We start from the raw sequence: 24775 nt of genomic DNA, 5'->3' as shown, positions 1-24775 counted from the left end.
GATGAAACATTTTGTGGAGCTAAGTTGCAACTGGTTTTGTGAGAAGTTATGTTTAGTCAAATTAGAAGAGCAGGAACAGGATTACTGGTATAAAATGCAAGAAGAAATGTACTCATTACTGTGCAGCTGTGGGTGAAAACAGGACTTGTAGTACTGTCTACAGCTAAGGTTGCCTGAAGCTTCAGGCACACTTTCAATACTTGTAATATTCCAAAGCTCTTCACTATTCTGGCTACAATATTCTGTACTGGCTACAACAGTCTATTTCTTGACTCTCACTGAATCTCAATTAGAAAGTTTCAGGTAAAAATATTTTCACTGTGGAGAACAAGAGTTAAAGAGTATGTGTTTGTCTGTATAATATGAAACTTCTTACAATGGGATGGGGAGAACTCATTGCCTGAGATACTGTTTAACATGACAAGACTTGAATTTGTTTACTGGGATGCCTATGTTCATTTGTTAGTGTGGAGATAAAATCAAGCAAAAACCAACATTTGAGGGTGTACTTAAAAATTATGTTACAGACAAGAACTTTTCCATCTGAAACACAAGTCTGATGAAAAAAGAAACACAAATCATAATAATTCAGACTGAAGAAACACGAGAAAGAACAAGGCAAAATGATGTGCAAGTGGTGTTAAAAATGTGGTTCTAGACTAGAAGAACAAAATCATACTCAGCTTTTGAGCCAAAGGCCATCTTCCAATACTGCCTTCAAATATGTCTGGTATGTATTTCCATATTACCATTCTCGCTGTATTTTATATTCTGAATGATGGGAGAAGAGAGGGTGTTTCAAAAGGAGGTGTTAGTTAAAAAATTAAGTGTCTTTTGAAATATAAATACCTATAAATAAATATCAGAAGCAACAAAGTAACATTTTTTTTCAAGAAATAAGGAAAACCAAACCAAAACAAAGACTTTTATTTGACCTAAATAACTAGAGAAATCTGGGGCTTTGGGTCAGAGTCTTAAAAAGCATTAGAAAATATTTAAAAAAAAATGCATGGTGCTTAGTATTGGGCAGTACATTTGTTTTATCAGTTTAAATTAAACTAATTAGAGTAATGACATATATAGATAGATGAAATACAGCTCTGACAAGACTGATAGCTGCCTTACCCAGAAAATGTTCTTCCTTTTTGATACATATACTTTATATGTTGGAAATAAAAAACATATTCTCCTTGGTTTCCTGTTTGAAATACCACGTCATTCTTTTATGTTTGTTTGTTTGTTCTGTTTTGTTTTAGCTTACAAAACTTTGAAGCAATATGGTGTAAACAAGTATTTTCAGATAGCCTTCTTTTATTTCTAAGGCTAATAAAGGTTTATTTGTACGTTTAGAAGTATCATTCTCATCTGCACAGGTGTTAAACCCATGGTTTTGTTAAACATTGAGATTTCTATTTGAATGTTGTTTGAAGTCTTCCTGTGATCTTTCTGCTAGGTTCTGCTTCAACTTAAACAAACATAGCTCAGAGAGAATTCAATGTGCAGAATGACTCATTTTGTTGTAAAACTGTTTATAGTGAACTGATTTGAATTAACTCTAGAATAATCTCACTCTGCCTGTTGCAGCAGAGCCATATACTGGCTTCTCATCCCAGATGTCCTTCAACCCCAAGACAATGGGTATTTCTGCAACTAAACAGCCTAAACTCCTTTGATCCTTTTATAAGCAAATCTACTTGCTAGTTGGATAAAAAGGAGGTGAATTAGACCAATTTGGAAATTACAGTGTAATGTCAGGACTTTAATGTAAGGAAAGCTTATGCTGGTTTATGTGGAAGAAGAATCAGGAGGCTTGCCAGCACGTTATTTGGGACCACTCAATGCACAGATCATAAAAACACAGTGCAAGCCATATTGAGGCTTGTGTACACCTCTCCCAGACAATGAGCATCCATGTACTGTTCTACTTGCGAGATTACTTTCTGTAGGGAATATGTCTACAGAAACAACAAACTTCTGGTCTTTCTTTTTCTTGAAAAGGAAAATGTGATCACTTGTGAAAATAACTCTCATTTAAAGATATCAGAATAGTTCAGTATTTTGACAAATAACAATTTCTTTTGAACAGAATATTGTAGTTCTCTATACCTATTGGCTTTGTGAAAAGAGTATTAATTTTAACAGAAAACGCTGTTTACCTGAAAAGCTGCTTATTCTATGTTTTGACTATAATGTGAAAACAAAAAGTGATACATAAGGCACATGTATATATTGAAATACTTCTGTAGTCTTTTTCACTCGCTGGGGAAGAACTAAATTCATATTTTATTCTCTTGATTCCTGCTCATTGAGTAAACCCATTATTTACAAGAAAGCAAACCTTTTAAAGAGCTTCCATTTTAGCACATTTCTTCTTTAATTTAAAGATGTCATTTCAAAAATTCTGACACATAAACTTCCTCCAGACCTTGATCCATTCGAGCTTTGCTACCTGATGGTTTTGCTTTTAGGTAGTAGAAGCTAATAATTTAGATTTACTTACAGGGATCAAAGTAGGCTGACCTATCTGTCATTTTCTATCTTGATTTTTTTTTTTTTCCTATGACTATCTTTGGCTTTTTCTGGTCCTGAAATGTCATTTATCTGACAGGACTCATCAAAAACAACCTCCAGTGGTTCAGAGGTTATTTTGGCTATTTTTCTCAAATACTTTAGATATAATTCCAAGCCCCCAATCATTTGAAAGCACCCATTTTATCTCAATACCTTTAATTTGTATTCTTCCTGTTCTGTTCAGGAAAAGTTGTACTATCAAACGCCTGGCTGCAAACTTTTTTGGGAAAGTTGAATACAGGTGGCCAAAACCTCAATGGTGTGAAGAAGTGTCTTTTGAAATGAAACCCAAAAGTACGCTACAGAAACGTATGGCTCACTGTACACCAAAAGATTTCTTTTGCTTGTTTGTTTCATGGAACGTAAAGACTTGTTCTGAAATCACCCTGCTGGTATTATTTTAATTAAAAAAAAGACACTTTAGATAGCGTTAAGCATCCAAAAATGCAGTGACGGGGCTACTAATCCAGTATGCTGTAATGAGAAAACAACTTTTTTTTTAATTTAAAAAATACGAGACTGGCAAACGCCCATATCTGGCGGGTTCTGCCTGGCCGTGCTCTGCATTTTGCGCCCAGCGCTGCCGAAGCGCAGAGCTGGTGACGAGGCCGGTTATTTTCTCCAGCGTTTACTGTACCTGCACGAGCAAATCCGACTGAACCTTCCCTCCACAAGGTTGCCGCGGCTTGGGGACGATGTCTGCCCGGCCTGGGACCCACTTCACGTTCCCACCTTCGCACAGGGTCTGGGTGTACCCCGACCCCAAAGGAGACCGCAGATACCACAGCGCAGACACTCCCTACCCTCGCTCTCCGCGGAGACCTCCGGAGCCGTTTGCCTTCCAAGCCTCTCGTACGGTGCAGCTGTCTCCAATGCAGAAAATAGATGGGGAGGTGGGCAGGATAAGCCCCCTCCTGCTACGTCCTCATGTGCATTGCCGCACGTATACATAGCCGAGCTGCCGCTCCCCTTGCACCTCGCTTCGCGCTGCCCGCTGCCACCGAGGGTACAGCCAGGGTGGGGGGCCTAGGGAGGCAAACTTTCCGCCCGGCTGGGCCAAGGTGAGGGTTTCGTCCTTCTTTTAGGTTCAACGTCAGCGCTGCAGCTCCAGCCTCCCTCGGTCGCGCCACTCTGAGTGGAGGGCGGCGCGGTGGAACCCTGCGCTCGTTCCCGACGGCGGGCGCTCCGCTCCGGCCCGCCCAGCACCGGAGAGTAGGCGCCGGGCTCCGGCGTGCTCTGCTGCCGCCACCGCCTCCGTCGCAGAAGAAGGATGGAGGCAGGCAAGGAGCCCCAGATGACCACCGGGGGAAAGCCCAGCGAATCTGAGTCGGCAGTGTCCTTCCAGGCCCGGCTGTGGAAGAACCTGCAGCTGGGGGGTAAGGGCCGGAGCGGCGGCGGGCGGGCAGGAACCGAGCGCCGCACTGCGGAGCCCCCCGCACCGCCGCCGACCAGCGGCAAGGGGGACCTGCCGCCCGGCGCAAAGTGGAGCGGCTTCAAGCGGCGGCGGCAAGTGCTGGACCGCGTCTTTTCGTCCTCCCAACCCAATCTCTGCTGCTCGGCCGCTGAGCCGCTAGAGCCGGACGGCGAGTCCGGCTCCCCCCTGCGCCGCCTGCGGGAGCACCTGCTTCCCCAGGGCAAGGGGCCGCCACCCGGCTGCCGGCTAGTGCCGGTCGCCGGCGATGAGGGGCAGGCGAGCGGGAAGGAGGGGCGCCGGCCTGGGGCGCACCTGTCCCACCAGAAGAGCTCTTCGTTGCCCAGCACCGCTTGCCTGGAGCAGCTGCTGCAGGGCTCGCCCACTGTCGGCAGGAGACAGGAGCAGCGGGCGGAGGACAGCGACGGTGGCGCGGTGAGTGTTGGGCCCCGCAGCCCTTCGTGGAGCTGCCCTGGTGGTTTTGTACGTACTGGGCCGGGGTGGAGGAGCCAGGCGGGAGGGAAGGTCCCGGGGAGGGCAGGCGAGACGAAGCAAGGCGAAGCGGGAAGGGCGGCCGGCCGCTGGGGAAGGGAGCTGAGGAGAAAGAGGTGGGAGGACGGACAGCGTTTGGTCTCAGACCCCTGCCCGCTCGCTCGCCAGTGGGGATGTCCTTCGCCTGAGAGGGGGAACGGCCCGGGGTCCGCCCGGTCGGAGCCCTGCAGGCTGTGATAGGCCGTGTGGCTGAGCCATCCCGAGCTGCAGGTGCAGCGCTGCCAGGGGTGCTTGTGCACCGAAGCAGGAGCTACGTCCCTAAGACATTCCTTTTTATAAATCATGCAGAGGAAAGTTGGTTGGACGGGGAGTTGGGGTTCCCTCACTCTCACGCCTTTCCCCAGAGCCACCTCTCACCTCTCTGAGGGCTCTCTCTGCTGGTGTCTGCTCTTGACACATGCAGCACGGCTTTTCCTCAGACGGCCTCTGCTTTTTTCCTTGTCTGCTTATCCAAATTTGAATTATTATGTCTTTTAATTTCTGCAGGACACCTAAACGATGGTCACTAATACACATTTAATAGACGATAGATAATTAGTAGACCACACTGGGTATTATCACATGCAGCTGGTCTCTTCAGTCTGATAAGATAGTAATTCTTCCTTGGTTGTTGAGGGAAGGCGGTGAACAAAGCTCTTCTGACTGTTAGTTTTGAAATAGGTGGTGAAGCTAACGTTCGTAGGGGCTGCTGAATCTTGGCATAAATTTCCTGCAATAAAAGTGCAAAGCATATGAGTATTTCTGGAATTTGTGTAATTCAAAACAGTCATCCACTTTTCTTCAGGAATAATTGACTAATACCTATTGTTATAAATTGTCTTCTGGCATAATTAGGGAGAAATGAGTAGCTGAAGTAAAAGGCACGCTCTGTGTGTTGTCAAAAATAAATGATATGAATGCATTTGGCTGCGTACCTGTGCTTAGGGTCTAGAGTGGTAGTAGTTCTGTGATGATTTACAAGGGTCCCTTGATGTCAGTGGGACTTTCATGTCTGGCTGCAGAGTTCAGAGGAGTTCATCTTTACAAACACAGGACCTAACTTTATGTCTGAATCTCACAGGGTTACTTTGGTGATAGTCATCATCCTGACTGGAAACCACAGTGGTTGTTCCTTGTATATTGCTTGAAAATGTTTTACATCATTGCTTATTGATGTGGGATTATCATGACAGGTGTCTGCTAAGTGGGAATTTCTCTGCAGTAGTTAGTCCCTTCCTCCCCACACCCCAGCTCACAAAACTGTGTTGTACATTTTAGTATTATTGTTTAAGACTGCAAGCTATTATTCTGCTTTAAAGACTATGACATCTAACAAATAAACAAATATGAAAATGTAGGGTTTTCTTTACACAGAATATGCAGAGTTGGAAGGGACCCACAAGGATCATCAAGTTCAACCCTTAACACTGCACAGGACCATCCCCAAGAGTCACACCGTGTGCCTGAGAGTATTATCCAAATGCTTCTTGAACTCTGTCAGGCTTGGTGCTGTGACCACTGCCCTGGGGAGCCTGTTCCAGTGCCCAACCACCCTCTGGGTGAAGAACCTTTTTCTTATATCCAACCTAAACCTCCCCTGACGCAACTTCAGGCCGTTCCCTCAGGTCCTGTCACTGGTCACCACAGAGAAGAGATCAGTGCCTGCCCCTCCTCTTCCCCTCACAGGGAAGTTGTAACTGCAATAAGGTCTCCCCTCAGTCTCCTCTTCCAGGCTGAACACATCAAGTGACCTCAGCCGTTCCTCATACGGCTTCCTCTCAAGGCCCTACCCCATCTTTGTTGCCCTCCTTTGGACACTCTCTAATAGCTTAATGTATTTCTTATATTGTGCCCAAAACTGCCACAATATTCAAGTGAGGCGCCACCAGTGCAGAGCAGAGCGGAACAATCCCGTCTCTTGCTTGGCTGGTGATGCTTTGCCTGATGCCCCTCAGGACAGGGTTGGCCTTCCTGGCTGCCAAGGCACTGCTGACTCATATTCAACTGGCCATCAACCGGGACCCTCAGGTCCCTTTCCACAGAGCTGCTTTCCAGCATCTCATTCCCCAGTCTGTATGTACATCCAGGGTTGCCTCAACCCAGGTGCAGAATCTGCCACTTTCCCTTGTTGAACTTCATATGGTCAGTGACTGCCCAGTCCTCTCATTTCTGCTGTTGTGTTCGGCAAAGAAACGGCATGTTTATTTACAAAACCTGTCAACTGCTGTTTAGTTGTGAGGGCACCTCTCTTGTTTTGAACAAGATACAGTCAACATTTGGAAAGAATATTGCTAAATCAAAGTGGTACCCAGGCTTTCTAACACTTGTCTTTAATTAGCAGGATTATGGTCAATTCCTCCAAGCAGTTTCTAGTATTAATATGGGCTGTGCCTGCATACCAAACCTGCTGGTTTTGATATTAAATAAAGCTTGTTTGTGTGTTTGTGGAGTTTGCCAGAGCTGCTGATCATGTTTGCTTTGGAGGGATGATTTGAAATAGAATAGCTGTTCTTATATTGCATAACGAGCACATCCACTGCTCATCTCTAGGGGTGTAATCTCACTTGATTTAATTCAGCGGCTTCACTGAGCCATGGGATAGTTGTGGAAATGAGACTGTGACTATATGCATTGTTGGACTGTCTTCAGGTATGCCTGGTACTCTTCAGTGATCTGTTAACAGAGCAAGTACCTTCCATTGTGAGCAGCTGGAATTTCTAGTTCAGTGCACTTCAGGAGTCAAGTCTTGCATGCTTACTTACAGTTCAGTATACTTCAGAAGTCAAGGTTGCACCCCAGGGCAGTAAGGTGCCTTATCTCAGTCATGGCATTTACACCTCTCTGAGGAGTTGAGATTGCACATCTAGTAACATGAGTTTGGAATAACTTGCATTTTTAAATCCAAGTTTTACTTAGCACAGACTTTTCAGTGTTGTCTGGATTTTTATTGCCCAGCAACCTTACACGTCCAAAGATGAAAAAAATTCTATAAACTAACAGAATCACAAAAATGAGATTAAATTACCTAAACGTAAAACAACCTAAGATTTCAACTTCCTTTAAAATGTATTTAAAGTTTTATTGAACTACAGGGCAAGCAGATGCTACTGCTTCATTTGGATCTGTTGAAGTTTTTAGCAAATCAAGCAACAAAAAGACCTGTTAGATATTTTAAGGGACATGGTGGAAAGAAATAAAATCCCACAATAAGTAAATTTTTTTGTGCTTTTAAGCTGAAATAATACAGTTGTCATAAGTGAAAAGGCACACAGGTAGTGGATGGGAAGATTTACAATGTAAGTTGCCGTACTCTGTGGATTTTATCTTGAAATGTAATTTTGGCATAATCAAACCATTTACATTTATTTTGAACTCATTAAGATGTGATATAACACTATTGCATTGGGCATGGACAATCTAGCAAAGATTTAGTTTTCTTAGCATTGAGTAAAGCTTCTGTTATAGTGAATAGGATTAATACCTGGGTTTGAGTAGAGGTGCACACTTAAAAGTGGAGTCTTATACAAACAATACCTATTTTCCACACTGAATACTGATCTAGTTTTTTGCTGAAGACTGAATACTTTGCGGAGCTGTCTGTGAATATTTTTGGGTAGGTGATCATAGCTATTTATTGGCAGAAAACTGAGTTTCCTTTTAAAGGATAGACAGAGTGTAAATGTGGGGTTTTAGGACAAAGAAATGAACACATGCAATTAAACATCGTCTTTTTCCAGCTTCCAAAGACCACGGCAGGTCTCCTTGGCCAAACCTTCTGTAACTCTCCATATGGCATCCAATTACCTTCATGTAACTGAGAGCTGCCAGATGTGTGCTGCATCTTTGAGGGAGTGAGAGGAGGACCATGGAAGCCTCCTGGGGTGTCCCATGGGCAGGAGATGACAAGAACCCTCCAGGGGTAGTGCTTCACAATGCTTGTGTCTGAGGGTGTTGCCATGCCCCAAGGCAGTGTGGTAAGGGTTCCTAATAATTTGTATCTTCTTGCCAGCTGGAGCTTGAATTTATCCAACAATGCCTGTACCAGCATGGTCTTTCTCTTGAATGTGAGACATAGTTTTGCGTGGAAAGTTTTATGCCACTTGCACTTTGTCATAGTAGTGTAGTGAAAACCAGGAAGCTGGAAATATCCTTGTTTCTTAAGATTTGCAGTAATAAAGACCCTACAGGTGTTTCACAGCCTTAACTGGAGAACATAGGTATGGGCATATGTTATTTTGAATCAACAGTGAATATGAAGAGGGCTTACAGAGAGGATTCCTGAAGGCATCCAGGTTTCAGTCTGGCTGCCACAGTGAGAACTCTTGTGGGCACTTTTCTCCAGTGGGTTTTCTTGCAAGATAATGCTCTGGTAACAACAAATCCTGTGACTTCTTAAAGTACGTTCAGGTTGATCGATTAAGTTGAAAGAGTAGATGAGTTCTTAACCCCTTCCCTCAATGTCTGTTTTCAGTTTTGTGATTTCGTAAATAAACTGGAGATGTGGCAGGGCTCAGGGGTTACCGCAGAGGGAGGAGTGAGGGCTGACTAGGGCTGCTTCTCAGTCTCTGGGTTCTTCGGCATAGTAAATCAAGAGTCATTAGTTTTGTGAACAGAGAGTATTTGTTTCATTAATAAGCATCCTGCAGCCCTGCATTTGTGGGTCTTCAAAGCCAGAGATTGGAAAACAGTGGTCTAGATTATATAACAGACTGATGCAAGAGAGAAATTAGATGAATTAAAAAATAGATATATATGTCCAGGTACAGGGTCTCTCCCATTCCTGCAATAATGTATAACTCTTGGTCAATACAGTTCGTGTAAGAAGGTGAGCTCCTCCATGAGAAGGATCTGCGGAATAAAAGGGAATTTAGTGGGCTGGGTTGTATGAGGAGAGGTTGCACTTTCAAGGCAAAGAGCATGGTGGTGTATTGAGATGCTGGGAAAGAGAAAGGGAATAATGATGTAAAAGGAGCAGAGGTTGAGCTGTGAGGAAGCCTGAAGACAAGAGAATTATGAATTTGGTGTGAAGGGGGATGTAGAGCCAATGCAAAACAAACTGGCATACCATGCACATTTCTCTGCCTATACCAAATAAATTTATGTCTGGCTTAGAGCCATTTGAGTCAGTGAAGTTACACCAGGGAAAACTTTGGCTTGTTGGTTATAATTGACGTTTGTCACAGGTCACGATTGAGTAATTGATCCAGTAAGTGAAGGAAGAAGAACAAAATAAAGACAAATGGCTGAAAACATCAATGAAAAGTAACACAGGTAATATCACCCAAGAGAATCTTAATTGCTACTTTAGCTAATTGCACTGAGAAAGATGACAGTGGTGAGGAAATCTGAAAACTGCTTACCTTTTCCTGTCATAATGCCAATACAAAATAGCAAGAGTTGGAGAGACTAATTTGCACAGGTATTTGGACCATGATTTGAGAGCAGCATAATTCTGAAAATTAAGAGGGCAATATTTGAGACGACACCAGAAAGCTTGCTTTTAGGGATCTGGCCATTTACACACAGGGCATGGGTAGATAAAAAAATGTCAGAAGACTGTGGAGCTAGTTAAATTACATAGAAATAGAAAACCAGGAGTAAAAAGCTGTTGCTAATGTTCATTTCTTTTTAAGAAAACTTTGCAGCTGATCAAAGCTGTTTCTCCAAGAGTTTAATTAGACAACGGATTTTATCAAGGGATGTTCTGCATTGCCCTATTTTGTCGTTGTATTAATTTCTAATAAAAGATTTATCTTTCAGCAGCTTGAGATATGTTAATCTGTTTCCTGTGCTCTGTCAGCATCTGACCAGTCTGTCAACGTGTCTTAGTACAGTGTATGTATGTTACTGATATGGAAATCAAGATATGGTACAACAGAATTGTAATTTCTGCTTAATTCACTAGAGATCTGCAGAGTTTTCAAAGTGAGCTACATAATTTTTCAGAATTCGCCAGTTTGCATTTATTGTTATGTGAAATATTTAGATGTTTTAAAGTGAACTAGTAGCAGCAGTTGAGTTACTGTTTATCCATGACCTCATTTAAACTTTATTTTCTCTCCTCCCTGAATTTACTGCTTATATATAAAGGTGTTCATTAATAATTATATGGAGGATAATAGATACGGATAGGAATTGCAGCAGTGCTTGCACTGAAAAGTTAAAAAAATGCATATTTTGTGCCGACTGACTCTGCTGTGAAGTGTTTAACTTTCAGTGTAGGGGTTCTATCTGGATTTCAAGTGAATGTGTCAAAACAGTTACTTCAGTGTAGTTCATGTGTATGTCATAATCTACTGACCTATGTTGAACTTTCAAAATTTAAAAATACAAACACTTAAACCTGGTTATAACATTGCAATTTTTTTCCCCCAAGAAATGCTGGAAAATGTTCTTTCCCTCTTTTCGACATGTCAGATGTAGAAAATTACTAGTCATACCAGTAAGACCTATCATCAGTTTCTATATTATTGCAAAGAGAATTATTTTCCAATGTTTTAAAAAAAGCAGTTTTAAAACTGCCAGTGTGTCATTTACCGTGCAGCTGTATGGGTTGTTCAGACTTAACTGATTTGTCTTGTGCTACCAAATTAATAGATTCAAGAGACTTTTTTTTTTTTTTTTTTTTTTTTTTTTTTTACTTCTCGAATGAATTTCTAGTCTTTGGCAAGGTGACTAAGAAATCACAATTGATCTTAAGGCAGAATTTGCCGTTTTCTCTCTAATCTTGCTATGCATCCTAGATCTCAGACATTACAAGTGTTCCCTTCTAGGGAATTTTAAGAGGTTAGCTATAATGTAAGCCCTGAAGCTGTTAAGTTTAAAAAAAGAAATATTTTTCTCTTCCCATATAAAAGAAGGCAGAATTCCCCCCAGTTTTGTCTGTGGTAGACTTGATTTATCAAAATGGCAAATTAGATCACTTTTAGTTCAGTATGGAGTTTTGTTTTATGTGGAGTTTGTGTTGTGTTCAGTGTATGTTCCATTCAGTGTATTTCTGTAATGGAGAACTGATGACAAACCATAGCAAGTGCAACAAAAAATGATCTGTCTAGATTTGTATGTTTTGAAGTCTTGTGGGGTAGATGATTGATACCTTCCCACCAAGCCAGAGGTTTCATCTTTCAAAGGCTATGATATACCATCACTGTCAAAAAAATCTAGTTTTGAATGGTCTGGATATGATGTGAGCAGTGGGACCTGGGGAAAAAAATTGCAGTGCTGGGATTTTTGTCAGTAAAGGCACCTCATGTTTCATGTGAGTGATTTTTTTTGGTAAGGAGGAAGACTGTGTTTCATCAAGTCAAGTAATCACTGACTCATCTTTAGATGGTGAGCAGTCTTTTGTTCATTTGTGCTTGGATGTTGCTGATTTGATTTTCTATGTAGTCATTTGACCAAATAAAATCACAGAATCACAGAGTGGGTTGGGTTGGGTTGGAAGGACCTGAAGGATTATCTTTTTTCCACCCTGCTGCCATGGGCAGGTGTAAGGGGGGTACTTTTGAATTAGATGATCAATGGAGCATAGAGGCGTGAGAACGAAATCATATTAGGATGTGAAACCAGTTAGAGTATGGTACAATGTAACTTATGGCAGAAGCTAATTGTAAGGTCCATTGTGCTTTTTAGCAAGTCAGCTTGATATCCCCTATTATCAGAGCTGAGTTCTTCCTTGGTTTTGCTACATACTGCAAGATAGATACATCTACCCTTGAAACACAATGGTAGAGGTCATACCTAGGGGTGAGAAAGATGATGATGGGAGGAAGATGATGTGGGCAGGGGTCACTCGCCCCTTGCCCTACAAGCAGGGCATGCGCAGACTGTTGTCATGAGGTCATGATTAGGCGGTGTTTGGCTGCCATTCAGGCATCACCTTATACTGCGTACTGGCCCTATGTGGTGTAGTGTGGAACTGATAAAAATGGGGTGTCGGGACTGCTGAGTTGAGCGATACTCATCCTACCACCGAGACTGTGTTGCTCCGCGGGGACGCCCACTAAGCACGGGCACCGACCAGCTGCTGCAGATCCTGACAGCCCTGGCCTGTCTGTGTGGTTAAGCACAGGTTATTGATAGGAAGCAACTGAGAGAACAAACTTTTTAATATCCTTTTAATGTTCCTTTAATTCCCCTTTTATGTTTATAGTATTTTTCCTTTAGTCTCCCTTTTTACTAACCAATATCGTGTTATCCATAATATTGTGTCAAGATCCTTTTTTGGTATCCCTTTTCACTAGTTAATATTGTATTAAATGCTGTTCGTAGTATTTGTTTTAATGCCACCCGATAAGGTAGTTATTTTGTATCCTTTTTTAGTTTTTTATTCCTCTTGCTAAGTTTATTACTATTATTATTATTCTCACTGTAATAAAAGATATTTTGTGTGCTTGAGTATTTTTTGGCACTTGTCTTTATTCCGGACATGTATCCGAACGTACTGCTACAGCAGGGACACCTTCCACCAGGTTGCTTCAGCCTGGCCTTGGACACTTCCAGGGATGGGGAACCTGTTCCTGTGCCTCACCACCCTCACAGTGAAGAATTTAATCCTAATATATAATCTAAATTTACCTTCTTTCAGTTTAGAGCTATTGCCCCTTGTCCTATCATTGACCAAACAAAATTTGTAGTTTCACATTCTTAAGTGACTGGAGGGGGTTAAATATACACAGAATTCCTAAACCCTAAATTTTGATGGGTCTCCAGGTCAGGTGTTACGAGTAAGAAACATCACAGCAAGCAAATTTATAGGCAACAGAAAGAATCTTCTTCCTGTGCAAAACTAGGGCATTGGCCATCAAACCTCCATATTCTTACAAGTCCTTGTATTAGCTCCTAAGCTAAGTTTGGAGTCTTATTACAATAGTTCACATTTAACAGGAAGAGGGTACAAAGGACATATTGCCAAGTAGTGATAAATAAAACAAGTAGTCAAAAAACAACACATTGTCAAAATTCCTGACATTAACACTGACCTACAGAACAAGGTAATTTAATTGCTTCATCATAGTTCGTGTAGGAAAAGAGAAAGAGAAAATGCCGTAACATAAACCCAGTGATTAAAAAGAAGGCACTATCCATTTAGTGTGAATACAGTGTTCTTTATTTTGGGCATTGGTAGCTACCCATGAATAACTGCCCAAGGCATCTTGAGTCACTGCTCCAATAGTGTATAAATCCATTAAAACCAGTTTTCCTGGGTGGTGCTTAAGCTTAATTGGATCTTTACCTTCCCTTTCGTGAAAGGACCAGTTAATCCCTTCACCCCAGTCCACTCCTGTACCCCCCCGCCATCAGTAAAGTGGCTGCCATTATTTGGTTGGATGAAACTAGGCTTGGGTAAACTGAACCACTGTTTTAAAACTCTTTGTGTGCTTTTACCTGTGGCTTGACTAACAGCTTCTGCTTGGGTTAGTCCAGAAACAGTCTCCAAATTCGAAGTGAGAATACTTATGGGGTCTCCCATCTCCTCATCTAACTGATCTGGCAATAACTTTGGTATCTCAGTTCCGGTGTATGACACTGTTTTGGTAGGAGTTGGCTGACCATGACCATTATCTGTGGTTTCAGTTTTAATTAGGGGTTCAGATTCTACATCCTGCAGTTCTTCCAGTTAGATTCTCTTTCTCTCATACATGTCCCAAAGCTCTGCCTAAAGCCTCTTAATATGATCATGCTTGGCAGCAAGCAGGCCCTCTGCCTGCAGCCTCTTTTCCTTTTCCTAATCATGCTCAGCAAGAAGCAACACCTTCTCCGGAAGCCTGCTTTCCCTCTCCAGGGGATCCAAACCCCCTGACCAATAGGCAGCCTTCAGGGTGATGGACCAGGGTTCACAACAATCATTTACCAGTAGGAAAACCCCTGGTTCCCAGTATCCCTGGGCTTCCCCTTCTGCAGCTTCTTTTTGCTCCACAGCAGTTGGTGCCTGTGCTTCTGCTGTTTATGTCTGCCCTTCTATCTCTGCCAGCCTTTCTACAGCCTCTCCCTTTTTCACAGCTGGCTTTTTTTTCTGTTGCTTCTGAATCAAATCACCCTGTGGGTTTTCAGTGAGCCTTCTTAAATGCCTCCACTGGCTATCCTCCAGTTCACTTTTTGAGAACGTCTAGAGGAGTTTCCCAATTATAGGCTAACCAGATCTCCAACTGGAGCTGAGGGAACAGCTCTCCTCAGCTGGAACAGCCTGAGGGCCCTCAGGACTTTCTCCCACTCAGGGGAAGAGATCCCAACTCTTTTGGTGTTCTTCTGTCCTCCCAGCCACTTGTGTACCAGTTTTTTGAGAGCAGCAGTGGGCAATCCATCTATCAGCTCCATAGAAGAGATCTATTTTCTTCCTTCAGCCCATAGCGTATTTCGATGAGTTTCAAACTCCTTCCCTGACCTAGGCATTTTATATAAAGGGGGTGATTTTTCTTTCTCTTGCTCCGTTTGTCTAACTGCAGGCTTTTGTCTCTCTGTATTGAGGCTAACACCCATTCTCCTCCCATAATTCATCAATTTCTAGGCCACCTCTCCCCACATCAGTGGTCTTCCCTGAAGGGTTAATGCATCTTTACAATTGGTCTTGCAACTGAATTGCATACATTTTTAAGGAATTTGATAGTCACCAAATGAGTAGAGTCATAAAATCGGTGTTAGTGATCAAATGCAGGGGGGATAGCTAATGCTGCACTAACTGGCAGTCATGCATTAGTTGAAGACAATCAATCTTCTGAATATTTTCTGTTGGAGGCCCCCCACTTGACATGAGGATACTTACGGGGTCTCCCCTTTCCCAGGGAGATAAACCCCTTGCCCAGTAGGCAGCCCTCTGGGTGAGGGACCTGGGTTTTGCTCTCTATCTAGACATTTTTGTAAGGGGTCAGCCAAATCTTGTAAATGCTTTTGTAAAGAGTCAACAAAATTTTGTAGGGATTTGTTTCTCTCATCTTGCTGTCTATCCAAAAGTTTTAGTAAGGAGTCGTGAATCCTTTTATCCTTTTATCAGCACAACACACAATACTCTACATTTGAAGATGAGGATGGGGTAAGCATTGTCCACGAGGGGAGAATGGTCAAGATATGGCATTTCCTGGGCCGCTGTATCTTGCTCTTTCGTCTTTCAGGTCCATCCTGTCCCCCAGTCAGCGACAGAGAGATCTGAGCCCATCCTGGCTATAAATAGCTGTCCATGATGCCTATTGCCATGACCCACTGCCAGTAGAACAAAACCCCACATTTATCTACCTGCTGCTTCTGATCTCTTTAGCTAGCTTTTGAAAGTATACATTTTGATACTTTAGAGGCATATTGCAGCTAGTATGCTCTAGGGTGGTCTGAGAAGAGGATATGCGATTTAATCTACCAGTCTCTTTTGTGCCTGTGATACAAGATTGTTTTGCACTGTTTTTGTGCAGACTTTTTTGAACCACAAAGAGGTTGCAGGCAAGGAATGTTATTGTTTAAAAATAAAAATAGGCCTTAGACTTCTAGTCAGACATAACAAAATTGCTGCAATTATATCTAGACTACATCACTCCTTTATTAAGTCAAATAGTTTGCATTGTTTTGTTCCTTTCAAGTTTAAGGTGTTTTGCATGTCTTCAGACATTAAACACATTTTTCATGTGGTGGAAAAAGGAAAATAATGGCATGTTGATACCAGCTGGCCATGAGCATTTTTTTGTGTGTGCATACCACACTTGAAACTAGCAAAATACCTATCTTAATGAGCCAAGTCAGCTGGAGGAGCTGGTTAGGTCATACTGTTCTTTCTGGGTTGGGGCTGTTTGTTCAGCAAAACATGGCTGTGTTTTTCCCAGGACTTTTGAGCAACATTATCTCGTTTGTAGACTCTGAGGTATTCTCACTTCAGGATTACTAGTTACACATCAAGGGGATATTTTTGCAGTTACTTTATAGGATGCATTTTTACTTTATGTATACCTTTCTTATATACACCTTCTCTGTATGTCTACAGAGTAATGCAGATTGCTGTAGGACCAGCTGTAGTTGGTTACTTTCTATAAATGCTGCTGCACTATTTCTGGTACTAAAAATTAATTATGATGCTTTACAGTTGACTCAGGCTGCTGTAATACTAATGTGGAGAACGTGGAAGACATCTGTATTGTATCTGTGAATGTGACTCATTTGCCTAACTATTTTTATGTCATGGATGGTTTGAATTCAAGGGGTTAACTCTTCCTTCAGTCTGTCCATCTAGAAAAATGAGCAGTGAGGTTGTGTCTTCCTCTTCTGATGGCAGACACAATAAAGCTGCAATTGGCCAAAATGTTTTTTTCCGTCTTAAAATTGAAGCTGGATACTTGAGCCTTTCTGGTCTTTGTCTGGAATCTCAATATTTTTGTTAAAGATTTATTAAAAGTATTTTCAACACATTCTGCACATTTTAGACACAAAAAGTCAAAGCATGCCCTTTCTTTGTCAGGTTTGGTGTCATCCTGCAGCAGTCAGTAAGAAACAGCCTTGAGGCTAAAAACTACTAGTTGTGATGGTTTTTGTGTTTTGGGTTTTTTTTATGTTGGTTTGTTTGTTTGTTTGTTTTTGGTTTTGTTTTGGTTTTGGTTTTGTTTGGTTTTTGTTTGTTTGTTTGTTTGTTTGTTTTTAATTTTTTTTTTCCTAAGTACAGGGAGCTTTTTTCTTGACAGTGGTGGAATTATTCTGAGTGCAGAACTTCAGAAAATTTTTTTTTGAAACAGTTCTATGGTTAGGGCGATTGTAGGCTTTCATGCATGCTCCCAAATTGCTTGTCTGAATATTTCTAATTTCAGTTCATTACTACAGGCTGTGCAAAAGTGGTTCGTTGTTTCCATTTTAAGTTTTGAACTCATTAATTAAAATAGGTGATTGAAAAAATGATTTATTGAAAGTTGTGTTTATTATGGCAACTTCCAGTTTTAATGAATGGTACTTCAAATGGTACTATTGGGATGTAGAAATGCTGGTTTGACTTTCTAAATACTTAGGGATAGTTAATATCTCTGCTTTTTGTTTAACAGTTTACATACTGTAGGCTTGTTACATTGCTCACCTAAGTGTTTCTAGCCTCCTTGAACAGCTGAAAAACTGATTAATATAAATATCAAAAAGAAACTGGAGCTCTGTTGCAAGAAAAAAAGAAGGAAAAACATTGAAAAATATGTGAGAAGTGGAAAAGGGAACAACATGTTTAAACCGAGGAAGTTTAATGTAGAGCTTGTGTTCTACCTCAGAGGGGAAGAGAGAGAGAGACTCAGCAAGGAAGAATATGAATGTTGGGAGACATGTTTCTTTTGTGACTGCAAATTCTTGTAGAAGGGCAAGAAAGGGGAAGGAAAGTTTTAGGTTTTATTGTTACTGCAGAACACATTTCTTAGTTTCATAATACCGTGATAAATGCTGTGGTCGTGGATGAGGCTGGGGCCATTATGCAACTTTTTCCTTATTTCTGACTGGACTAGATACTAAGCATTGCAGGAGTGGGGTCACTGTTGTCAGTCCTGTATCCTGCAGACAGTGCATTAAAAAAAAAGAGTGAATAAAAGAGATGGTAAGTGAGGAGTTAGTAATTTAAAAGAAGCTGGTGGCTGCCTTCTGCAAGAGTCTTGCAAGGTTTTTTGATATTTTCAGGCATGCCTCATCAGTTACTTTACAAGGACAAAATTAAAAGATAAATGTTGCTAGATTTCAAGAACAACCCCCCCCACCAAATCAAAGCTTATCTAACCATTTTCTTTGAAATGCACTAGTGTTGAAAAAATTTCATTGCTGTGGAACCGATGAGCATATCGGTGTGTGATTTGGCCAGCACTGTATGTGTGGCAGCAAGGGTTTAAATATGTTAGGGCTCAGAGTTATGACTCTGGAATAATGAGAATAAGCCATCTGTTGAAATGCCTTTATTTTGTGCCTGCCTTTGTGCTGTAGTTTCATTATTACCTTAATAAGAAAAAAGGGTTTAGTAGGAAGAAAGAAGACAAAACTTGTTTCTTTTTGAAATAGTATAGCACTTGGTACCCATGTGGTCTCTGTGATATTTCTATCATGCTGCTTTTTTTTTTCCCTTGCAGAGGACCCGTAATCACATAATAAAATATTAATAGCACTGCTTTTAAAAGATTTAGCTCCTGGCTTGAGCATATGTGTATGATGTTCATTGGAAAAGATAAAGCTTCTGTATGTACTGTGAATGTATAATTGATATAGTTGTTCTAGTCTTAAAATAAAATGTAGTGTTCCAAGCACACACTGTAATTAGATTCTACTTACAGAGAGACATGTTAAAAACTATTCTGCAAAAGCTTATGTGTACTAAGAAATACAGTTTCTCTACTCTGTCATATGGGACAGAAATGTGGTTACTGTTCATGCAGTCTGGAGGTGCGGAGAGTTCCTTGCATTCTGACTTCCTTTATTGGTTTGGTTGGTTTTTTTTTTACTGATACATTTTATACAAATAACGAATCTAAGAGTGGTTGTCCTGGCATGCAGAGCTACAGCTGCATTTAATGTCTTTTGTGATCATTTTCCCCTCACAGCTTCTCCCAGAACTTTGTGGAAAAACCCCAGAGTTCTGCAGTAGCTGACAAAATCTTCATTCATGTATATTTATTCAGTGCATAGATTATCACTGTTGGATAAACACAGGATTTGAGGGTACCGGTGATGACTAGTCCAAATAGTACTGTAAGGTCTAGCTTTTTTTTCTTACCTATTTTGCTTTAGTGGGCCAGGACTGTATGTGAATGTAATTAAAAGTGGAAGTTCGTAGAATCATCAAATGATTTGGGTTGGAAGGGACTTTAAAGACCTTAGTTTCACCTCCTGTATATCAAAGAATTATTTTTTCAACCACATTTTTAAAATAACATATTTAACTATCAATTGTCAACCAGTTTATTTTTCTGGTGTTGTTTGTTGTTTTTGTTAAAAAAAAAAAAAGTGAATCTCAGGAATTGTCATACTGATGAGATGGGCAGATTCCTTGATGCTGGATATTAGCTCTGAGGTGGGGGAATGGGATATGGCCTTGTCTTAGTTCAGTAGGATGGTGATACATAATACATATGTACTTACCTTACATGAAACTTTTAGTAACATCAACTATCGTGTTTTTATTTCCACCCTCTGCAGAGAACAAATTTGGTTGGAAGAAGTAATGCAGATTTTCCCTCTGGGGACCCTGGAATGTACCAGTTGGATGTTACTCTAAGAAGAGGACAAAATCTAGCTGCCCGGGACCGTGGTGGTAAGTGTGCTGTTAATCACTGCCATAATGATTGGGAAGCTACATATTCATTATGTAAATTACAATTAAGGTTTGAGTTATAAGTTTAAGTTGAAGCTCAGTTCAACTCAGCTTCAAACTTTGTAGAAGTTCTTTGACTCGAGCATGAAGTGAAAGGAGCTAGGGCCAGTTAACCCCACACAGGTGGAGTAATAAGATTTAACTAATATTGGTTTAATACTTGTGCTAGGCAATTTTCCTCTCTTTTTTGAATATTTCAAACTAAGATTTATTTTAACCATGTAGCTTTGTGCTGTCTTGCTTGCACATGTGCTGTCTTGCTGTTTATTTTATTCCTTGACTGCTTAATTGATAAACGCTGGAGCTGTGTTTAAAGACAAAAACAGTAAAACCCCTGTATTGGATGTTTCCAGGCTTTGCCTGTTCGTCACTCTGCCAATCTTATATTAGCATTTTTCAGTCTGCTCTCAGACATGTACCACACACATAATTCAGATTTACAAAGGATTCCTAAGAGGTGTCTTTGTTGCGTATAACTCAGTTGTCCATACAACTGCAGCTCATATTTAATATTAGGTAAGTCAGTAATCCCCTTTCTGAACAGTGATATAAGCATGATAAATCTGATTAACAGCATATTTGGATTACCTGTAACACATTTCCTGTGAGAAAGAAGAAGCCATAATAAATATTTAAAATAAGTAGTATTGCACAGGACCTTTCCATGCTTACCTGATAAAGTTATATGACTGCTTTCAGATCTCAGATATGGTAGTAGAAACCTAGACGGCTGTTTACATGAATAGGAAATTACTCCACTGATACTTATGTCATGAAGCTGAAATTTTGATACACTCACCATTACAAGAATAAACTTTTCTTCCTCTAGATATATTGGTGTTCTGTCAAGCTTTGCTTGAAATTCGTTAAACACAGACACTCAAATGTTTCTGTTGCATGAGCTAGAGAGATTTCCCCAGTTTTTGAATGATGTGTTGAAATTAAGTCACATCCATTATTCCTATTATTTATAAATGGATAAAAATTTGAATGTAAACATGATTATTCATATGCAAGGAAGCCATATGTACTTTTTTCTCCCACAATACAAGAGTTTAGGTCTAGACTAAATAAAGAATAGGAGATCTGATTCCTGAGGTGAAAATACCAGGTGCCGTATAAAACGTCAAGTGCTTTAAAAGGTAATTTCAGAAAGCTGCTGCTTCAACAGCAAGGAAACCTCTGAAAGCTAACTGGGAGGCAACATGGCAAGAGTGGTATTTTCTCAGTACTTACTGTTCCTAGAGCCCAGAATCAAGGGTTGCAGTCTTCTCACATCCTGTTTCAGAGCCAGTAATTTGCTTTGGATGGCGTATACCTATAACCTTCCAGAAGGCTGAGCAAGTACTGGTTCTCCTTTTGAAGAGGTACAGGGGAAGGTTGTTGGGCTGTGGAATCACAGAGTAGTCTTGTAACTTGAAAACTTAGCAAAAAAGCACGATGCATGGATTATTTTTTGCTCCCTTTCTGAATTTTTTTTGTCCTTGAAAAAGCTCAGCACTCCCATCTTAACCAACCAAGGGAGTGTTTTATGGAGGCACTGCAAGCTTGTCAGGAAGGAGTGTGTGCATTGCACTTTAGTGAAGTATAGAATTTCCTTCAGACCAGGTGGGAACTACAGATGTTCTCCCTCCTGCATTGAAGGTTTAAGATCTCCACTGGGTTTGGGCCTCCAGGACTGAGCTTTTGTTTCTTAAAGGCAAAATACAGAAATTGCACTTGGTACTAGGACATCAAGCTAGGACCCATTCACTCATGACTGAATGCCCTGGCTGCCATCCACTGTGTTTCTACTTATTTTCCTTTGTGGAGCTACCTGGAATGAGTTTTTAGGAGCACCTGCAGCATTTGAATTGAGGAGACTTTAGACACATTAGTCAGGCACTTAGTGGATTCAGATGGCAGCTCAATAGGAAGTGCACAGAAAGGGGCTTGATTTGGGTAGTCAGTTTTGTCTAAATTTTTTAACTATAATAGCAGCTTTTTTTTTATTCATTGTTTAATATATCACTGGTGATTAACATATCTGGTGGTGTTTCACTAAGAAACTGGGCATGTAAAGCTGGTTTCTTACTGGAAGTTTATGTGGGTGCAGAGGAGGTTTAGTGAGTTCACGGAAGAAAAATCCACAAAAGACATTGAAATGCACAGAAAACACATCTCACTCAGGTCTGTGCTGCAAATTCTTGATGCCTAGGAGGGCATTGGAAGGATATAATATATGTACATGTCCTCTTGTTTTTCCATTAGCATCTGCTTACAGCCCTCTTAGAGACAGAGGACTGAACTCACAGGACCTTTGCTCTGGGCCAGTATCACTGTTTCTGTGGCACTGCTAGCATGCTGCAGCAGTGCTTATAGCAGAGATTACAACACAAAAAATGATTAGAGGACAGTCCGCAGAAGGGACTGTGTAACAATGTATATTCAAATGCTAAATGGAGCTACTGAAACAGATGTGATATATATTAACACATCTTGGAATATTTATTCCAGGACTGTCTCAAAGGAGTCTTACACTGTAAGTCTGTAACAGCGCCTAACACCCCATTCTTCCAAAATCTTTCTCAGATCCTCTGCTTAAGTCTGACAATTGAATTTTCTGCAAGTACTGTGAATTTCACTCTAAAATAATACTTAAACTTGAATTTCAGTTCAGTTTTAGCTTTTTGTTCTTCAGTTTTTGAACTGCAGTTTCACATAACTTTTTTGGAAACCTGCTGCTGATTGTATTGCAGTCTTAGAATTCAAAGCTGAATTCTCTTGTCATGCATGTTCTGCACAATTTTTCTTCCCCAAATTTATAAAAAGAGATACCACAACATTCTCAGAGGAATAGGGGGTGGATTAAAGCTATATTTATGTGGCTAGAAATACCAGCATTAATCATAGCTATTAGTTGATAAATGGCACCACTGACAGTCATAACAAAAGAGGAGCACAACATTCTTCATGAGAAGACCAGCATCTTGCTGTTGTCTTCTCAAAGGACTGAATATCCTTCATTGTAACAGGCAGTATTATGTTCAGGAAACTTCCCTTGTCCAACCATTGAGGAGGCAGTCTGACAGTCACACTCGCATCACCTGAACTAGGACCGAGGCCCCTTCACAGCTACACACCCCACTCACAGTCAGACCGGGTTTCCTTACCAGCTTGACCCTAGATTTCCCATGGCAGAGTATCAGACATCCTGATCTTTAAAGTTATTTAATCTTGGTGCAATAAGTAAATCACAAAATAACAGCTTGAGCTGGGTGCCTTCAAGGAGGGAGGATCCCAAACAAGGAAACCCTGGGCTTTTATACCCTTACAGTCCAAAAGTCTGTGGGTCATTGGCTCCTGCTGTGTGTCTGAGTGTCTGGTCCCAGTGCCCTTTGTTATGCAAGGGTCAGCAGTTCATGGCCTGCTTACACTGCAGCTGCACACTGTGAAATGTATTCCTCAACATTTAATGCTATGTTGTGCGTGGTATGACAGAAGGAAACATAAGCTTCATTTTAGCTCCTTGTCTTCACAGGAATCCTGTTGTCAGTCTGATCAAGCTTTCCTTCCACGTACCCTGCAGCTGTGGTATCATAACTTCACCTAAGCTATGAGATGAGACAGCTTACATTTTAGCTTCTGGCAAAATCGTGTAGTAACCTCAGATGTTGTTTATAACATATTATCATGGTTTAACCCCAGCCACCAACCAAGCACCATGCAGCCGCTTGTTCCCTTCCCCACCACAGGGGTGAGGGAGAGAATTGGAAAAGTAAAAGCAAGAAAACTCATGAGTTGAGGTACAGTCTAATAGGTAAAGCAAAAGCTGCACATGCAAGAAAAATAGAACAAGGAATTAATTCACTGCTTCCCATGGGCAGGCAGGCAGGTGTTCAGCCATCTCCAGGAGAACAGGGCATAACAGTTGCTTGAGAAGACAAACGCCATCACTACAAATGTCCCCTACCTCCTTCTTCCCCCTCACTTTATATACTAAGCATAATGCCTTTTAGTATGGAATATCTCTTTGGTCAGTTAGGAGTCAGGTGTCCTGGCTGTGTCTCCACCCAATTTCCTATAGACCCCTAGTATCCTCACGAGTGTGCCAGTACAAGAAGAGGAAAAGCCCTTGGTTCTGTGTAAGCACTGCTCAGCAGTAACAAAAACATCTCTATATTATCATCACTGTGTTCAGCACAAATCCAAAACACAGCCCCATACTACCCACTATGAGGAAATTAACTCTATGCCAGCCAAAACCAGCATACATATGCTTTATTTAAGCCCATTCTGAAGTAAACTATATACTTGGTTTGATTTAAGAATTTCTTTTCTGAGACATTGTCGTTGGAAAACCTGTGTAATGTTGGACCTGGTAAGTTCATTAACAAGATAACTTTATCACCTATATCTTTCTGGTTTCCTTTTCAGTTTTGATTTCTCATTTGCTTTTTGTCATATAGAGTGCTTGTGTAATATCACGTACATTTTTAAGAGCTTTTTCTGGAGTTAAAATTTTTGGGTTAAAAAGTCCCTTTTGATTTGTTGCTGGTATCTGACTTCTTGCATGTGGAGTTTATGTGGCTACTTCATTTTGGTAACATATCTTTATAGATGTTTGCAGTATCTTAAATGGATTTTTAAAGCAAACAAACAGAACTTTCCCTCTTATGATTAGTCTGTTTTTGCTTTAGGAGAGGCTCATTTTGAGATGCAAACTGAGATGTTATAGCACAGTTGGTGAAAAGGGGAATTATCTCTTAGTCGTTGGCTTTCTCCAATTCTCTTTGGTCCAAAGAAAACATCAAAATATTCTTTAAGTGTTTTAAGTATGCTTACCTCACAGTGTCTCCTTGTTTCAATGGAGCATATGATCCACTCTCTTTCATCCTTTTTGAGAAATGTATAATGTTGGTTTCTTGCTCCACTTCAGAAAAAACTGGGAAATACGTAGCACAGGTTAATCCCATAATGAATTTGTTGCC

General features: G+C 41.0%; 1 protein-coding gene across 11 annotated transcripts in view; it reads left to right on the top strand.

The window, feature by feature from the left end:
• Positions 1-3727: 3727 nt before the first annotated feature.
• The window catches only part of MCTP1 (multiple C2 and transmembrane domain containing 1), a 178914-nt gene continuing 157866 nt past the window's right edge, over positions 3728-24775 (top strand). For all 11 annotated transcript variants that reach the window (XM_064641478.1, XM_064641476.1, XM_064641480.1 and 8 more), the window contains exons 1-2: positions 3728-4417; positions 19631-19745. In XM_064641478.1, the coding sequence (XP_064497548.1) occupies positions 3842-4417; positions 19631-19745 (691 nt within the window). In that variant the 5' untranslated portion in view covers positions 3728-3841. The remainder of the gene's footprint in view (positions 4418-19630; positions 19746-24775) is intronic.

This window comes from Pseudopipra pipra, chromosome Z (assembly GCF_036250125.1).
Source record: "Pseudopipra pipra isolate bDixPip1 chromosome Z, bDixPip1.hap1, whole genome shotgun sequence".
NCBI classification, from domain to species: domain Eukaryota; kingdom Metazoa; phylum Chordata; class Aves; order Passeriformes; family Pipridae; genus Pseudopipra; species Pseudopipra pipra.
The sequence above is the reverse complement of the archived record's forward strand: the minus strand, read 5'-3'. Positions and strand labels throughout refer to the sequence as shown.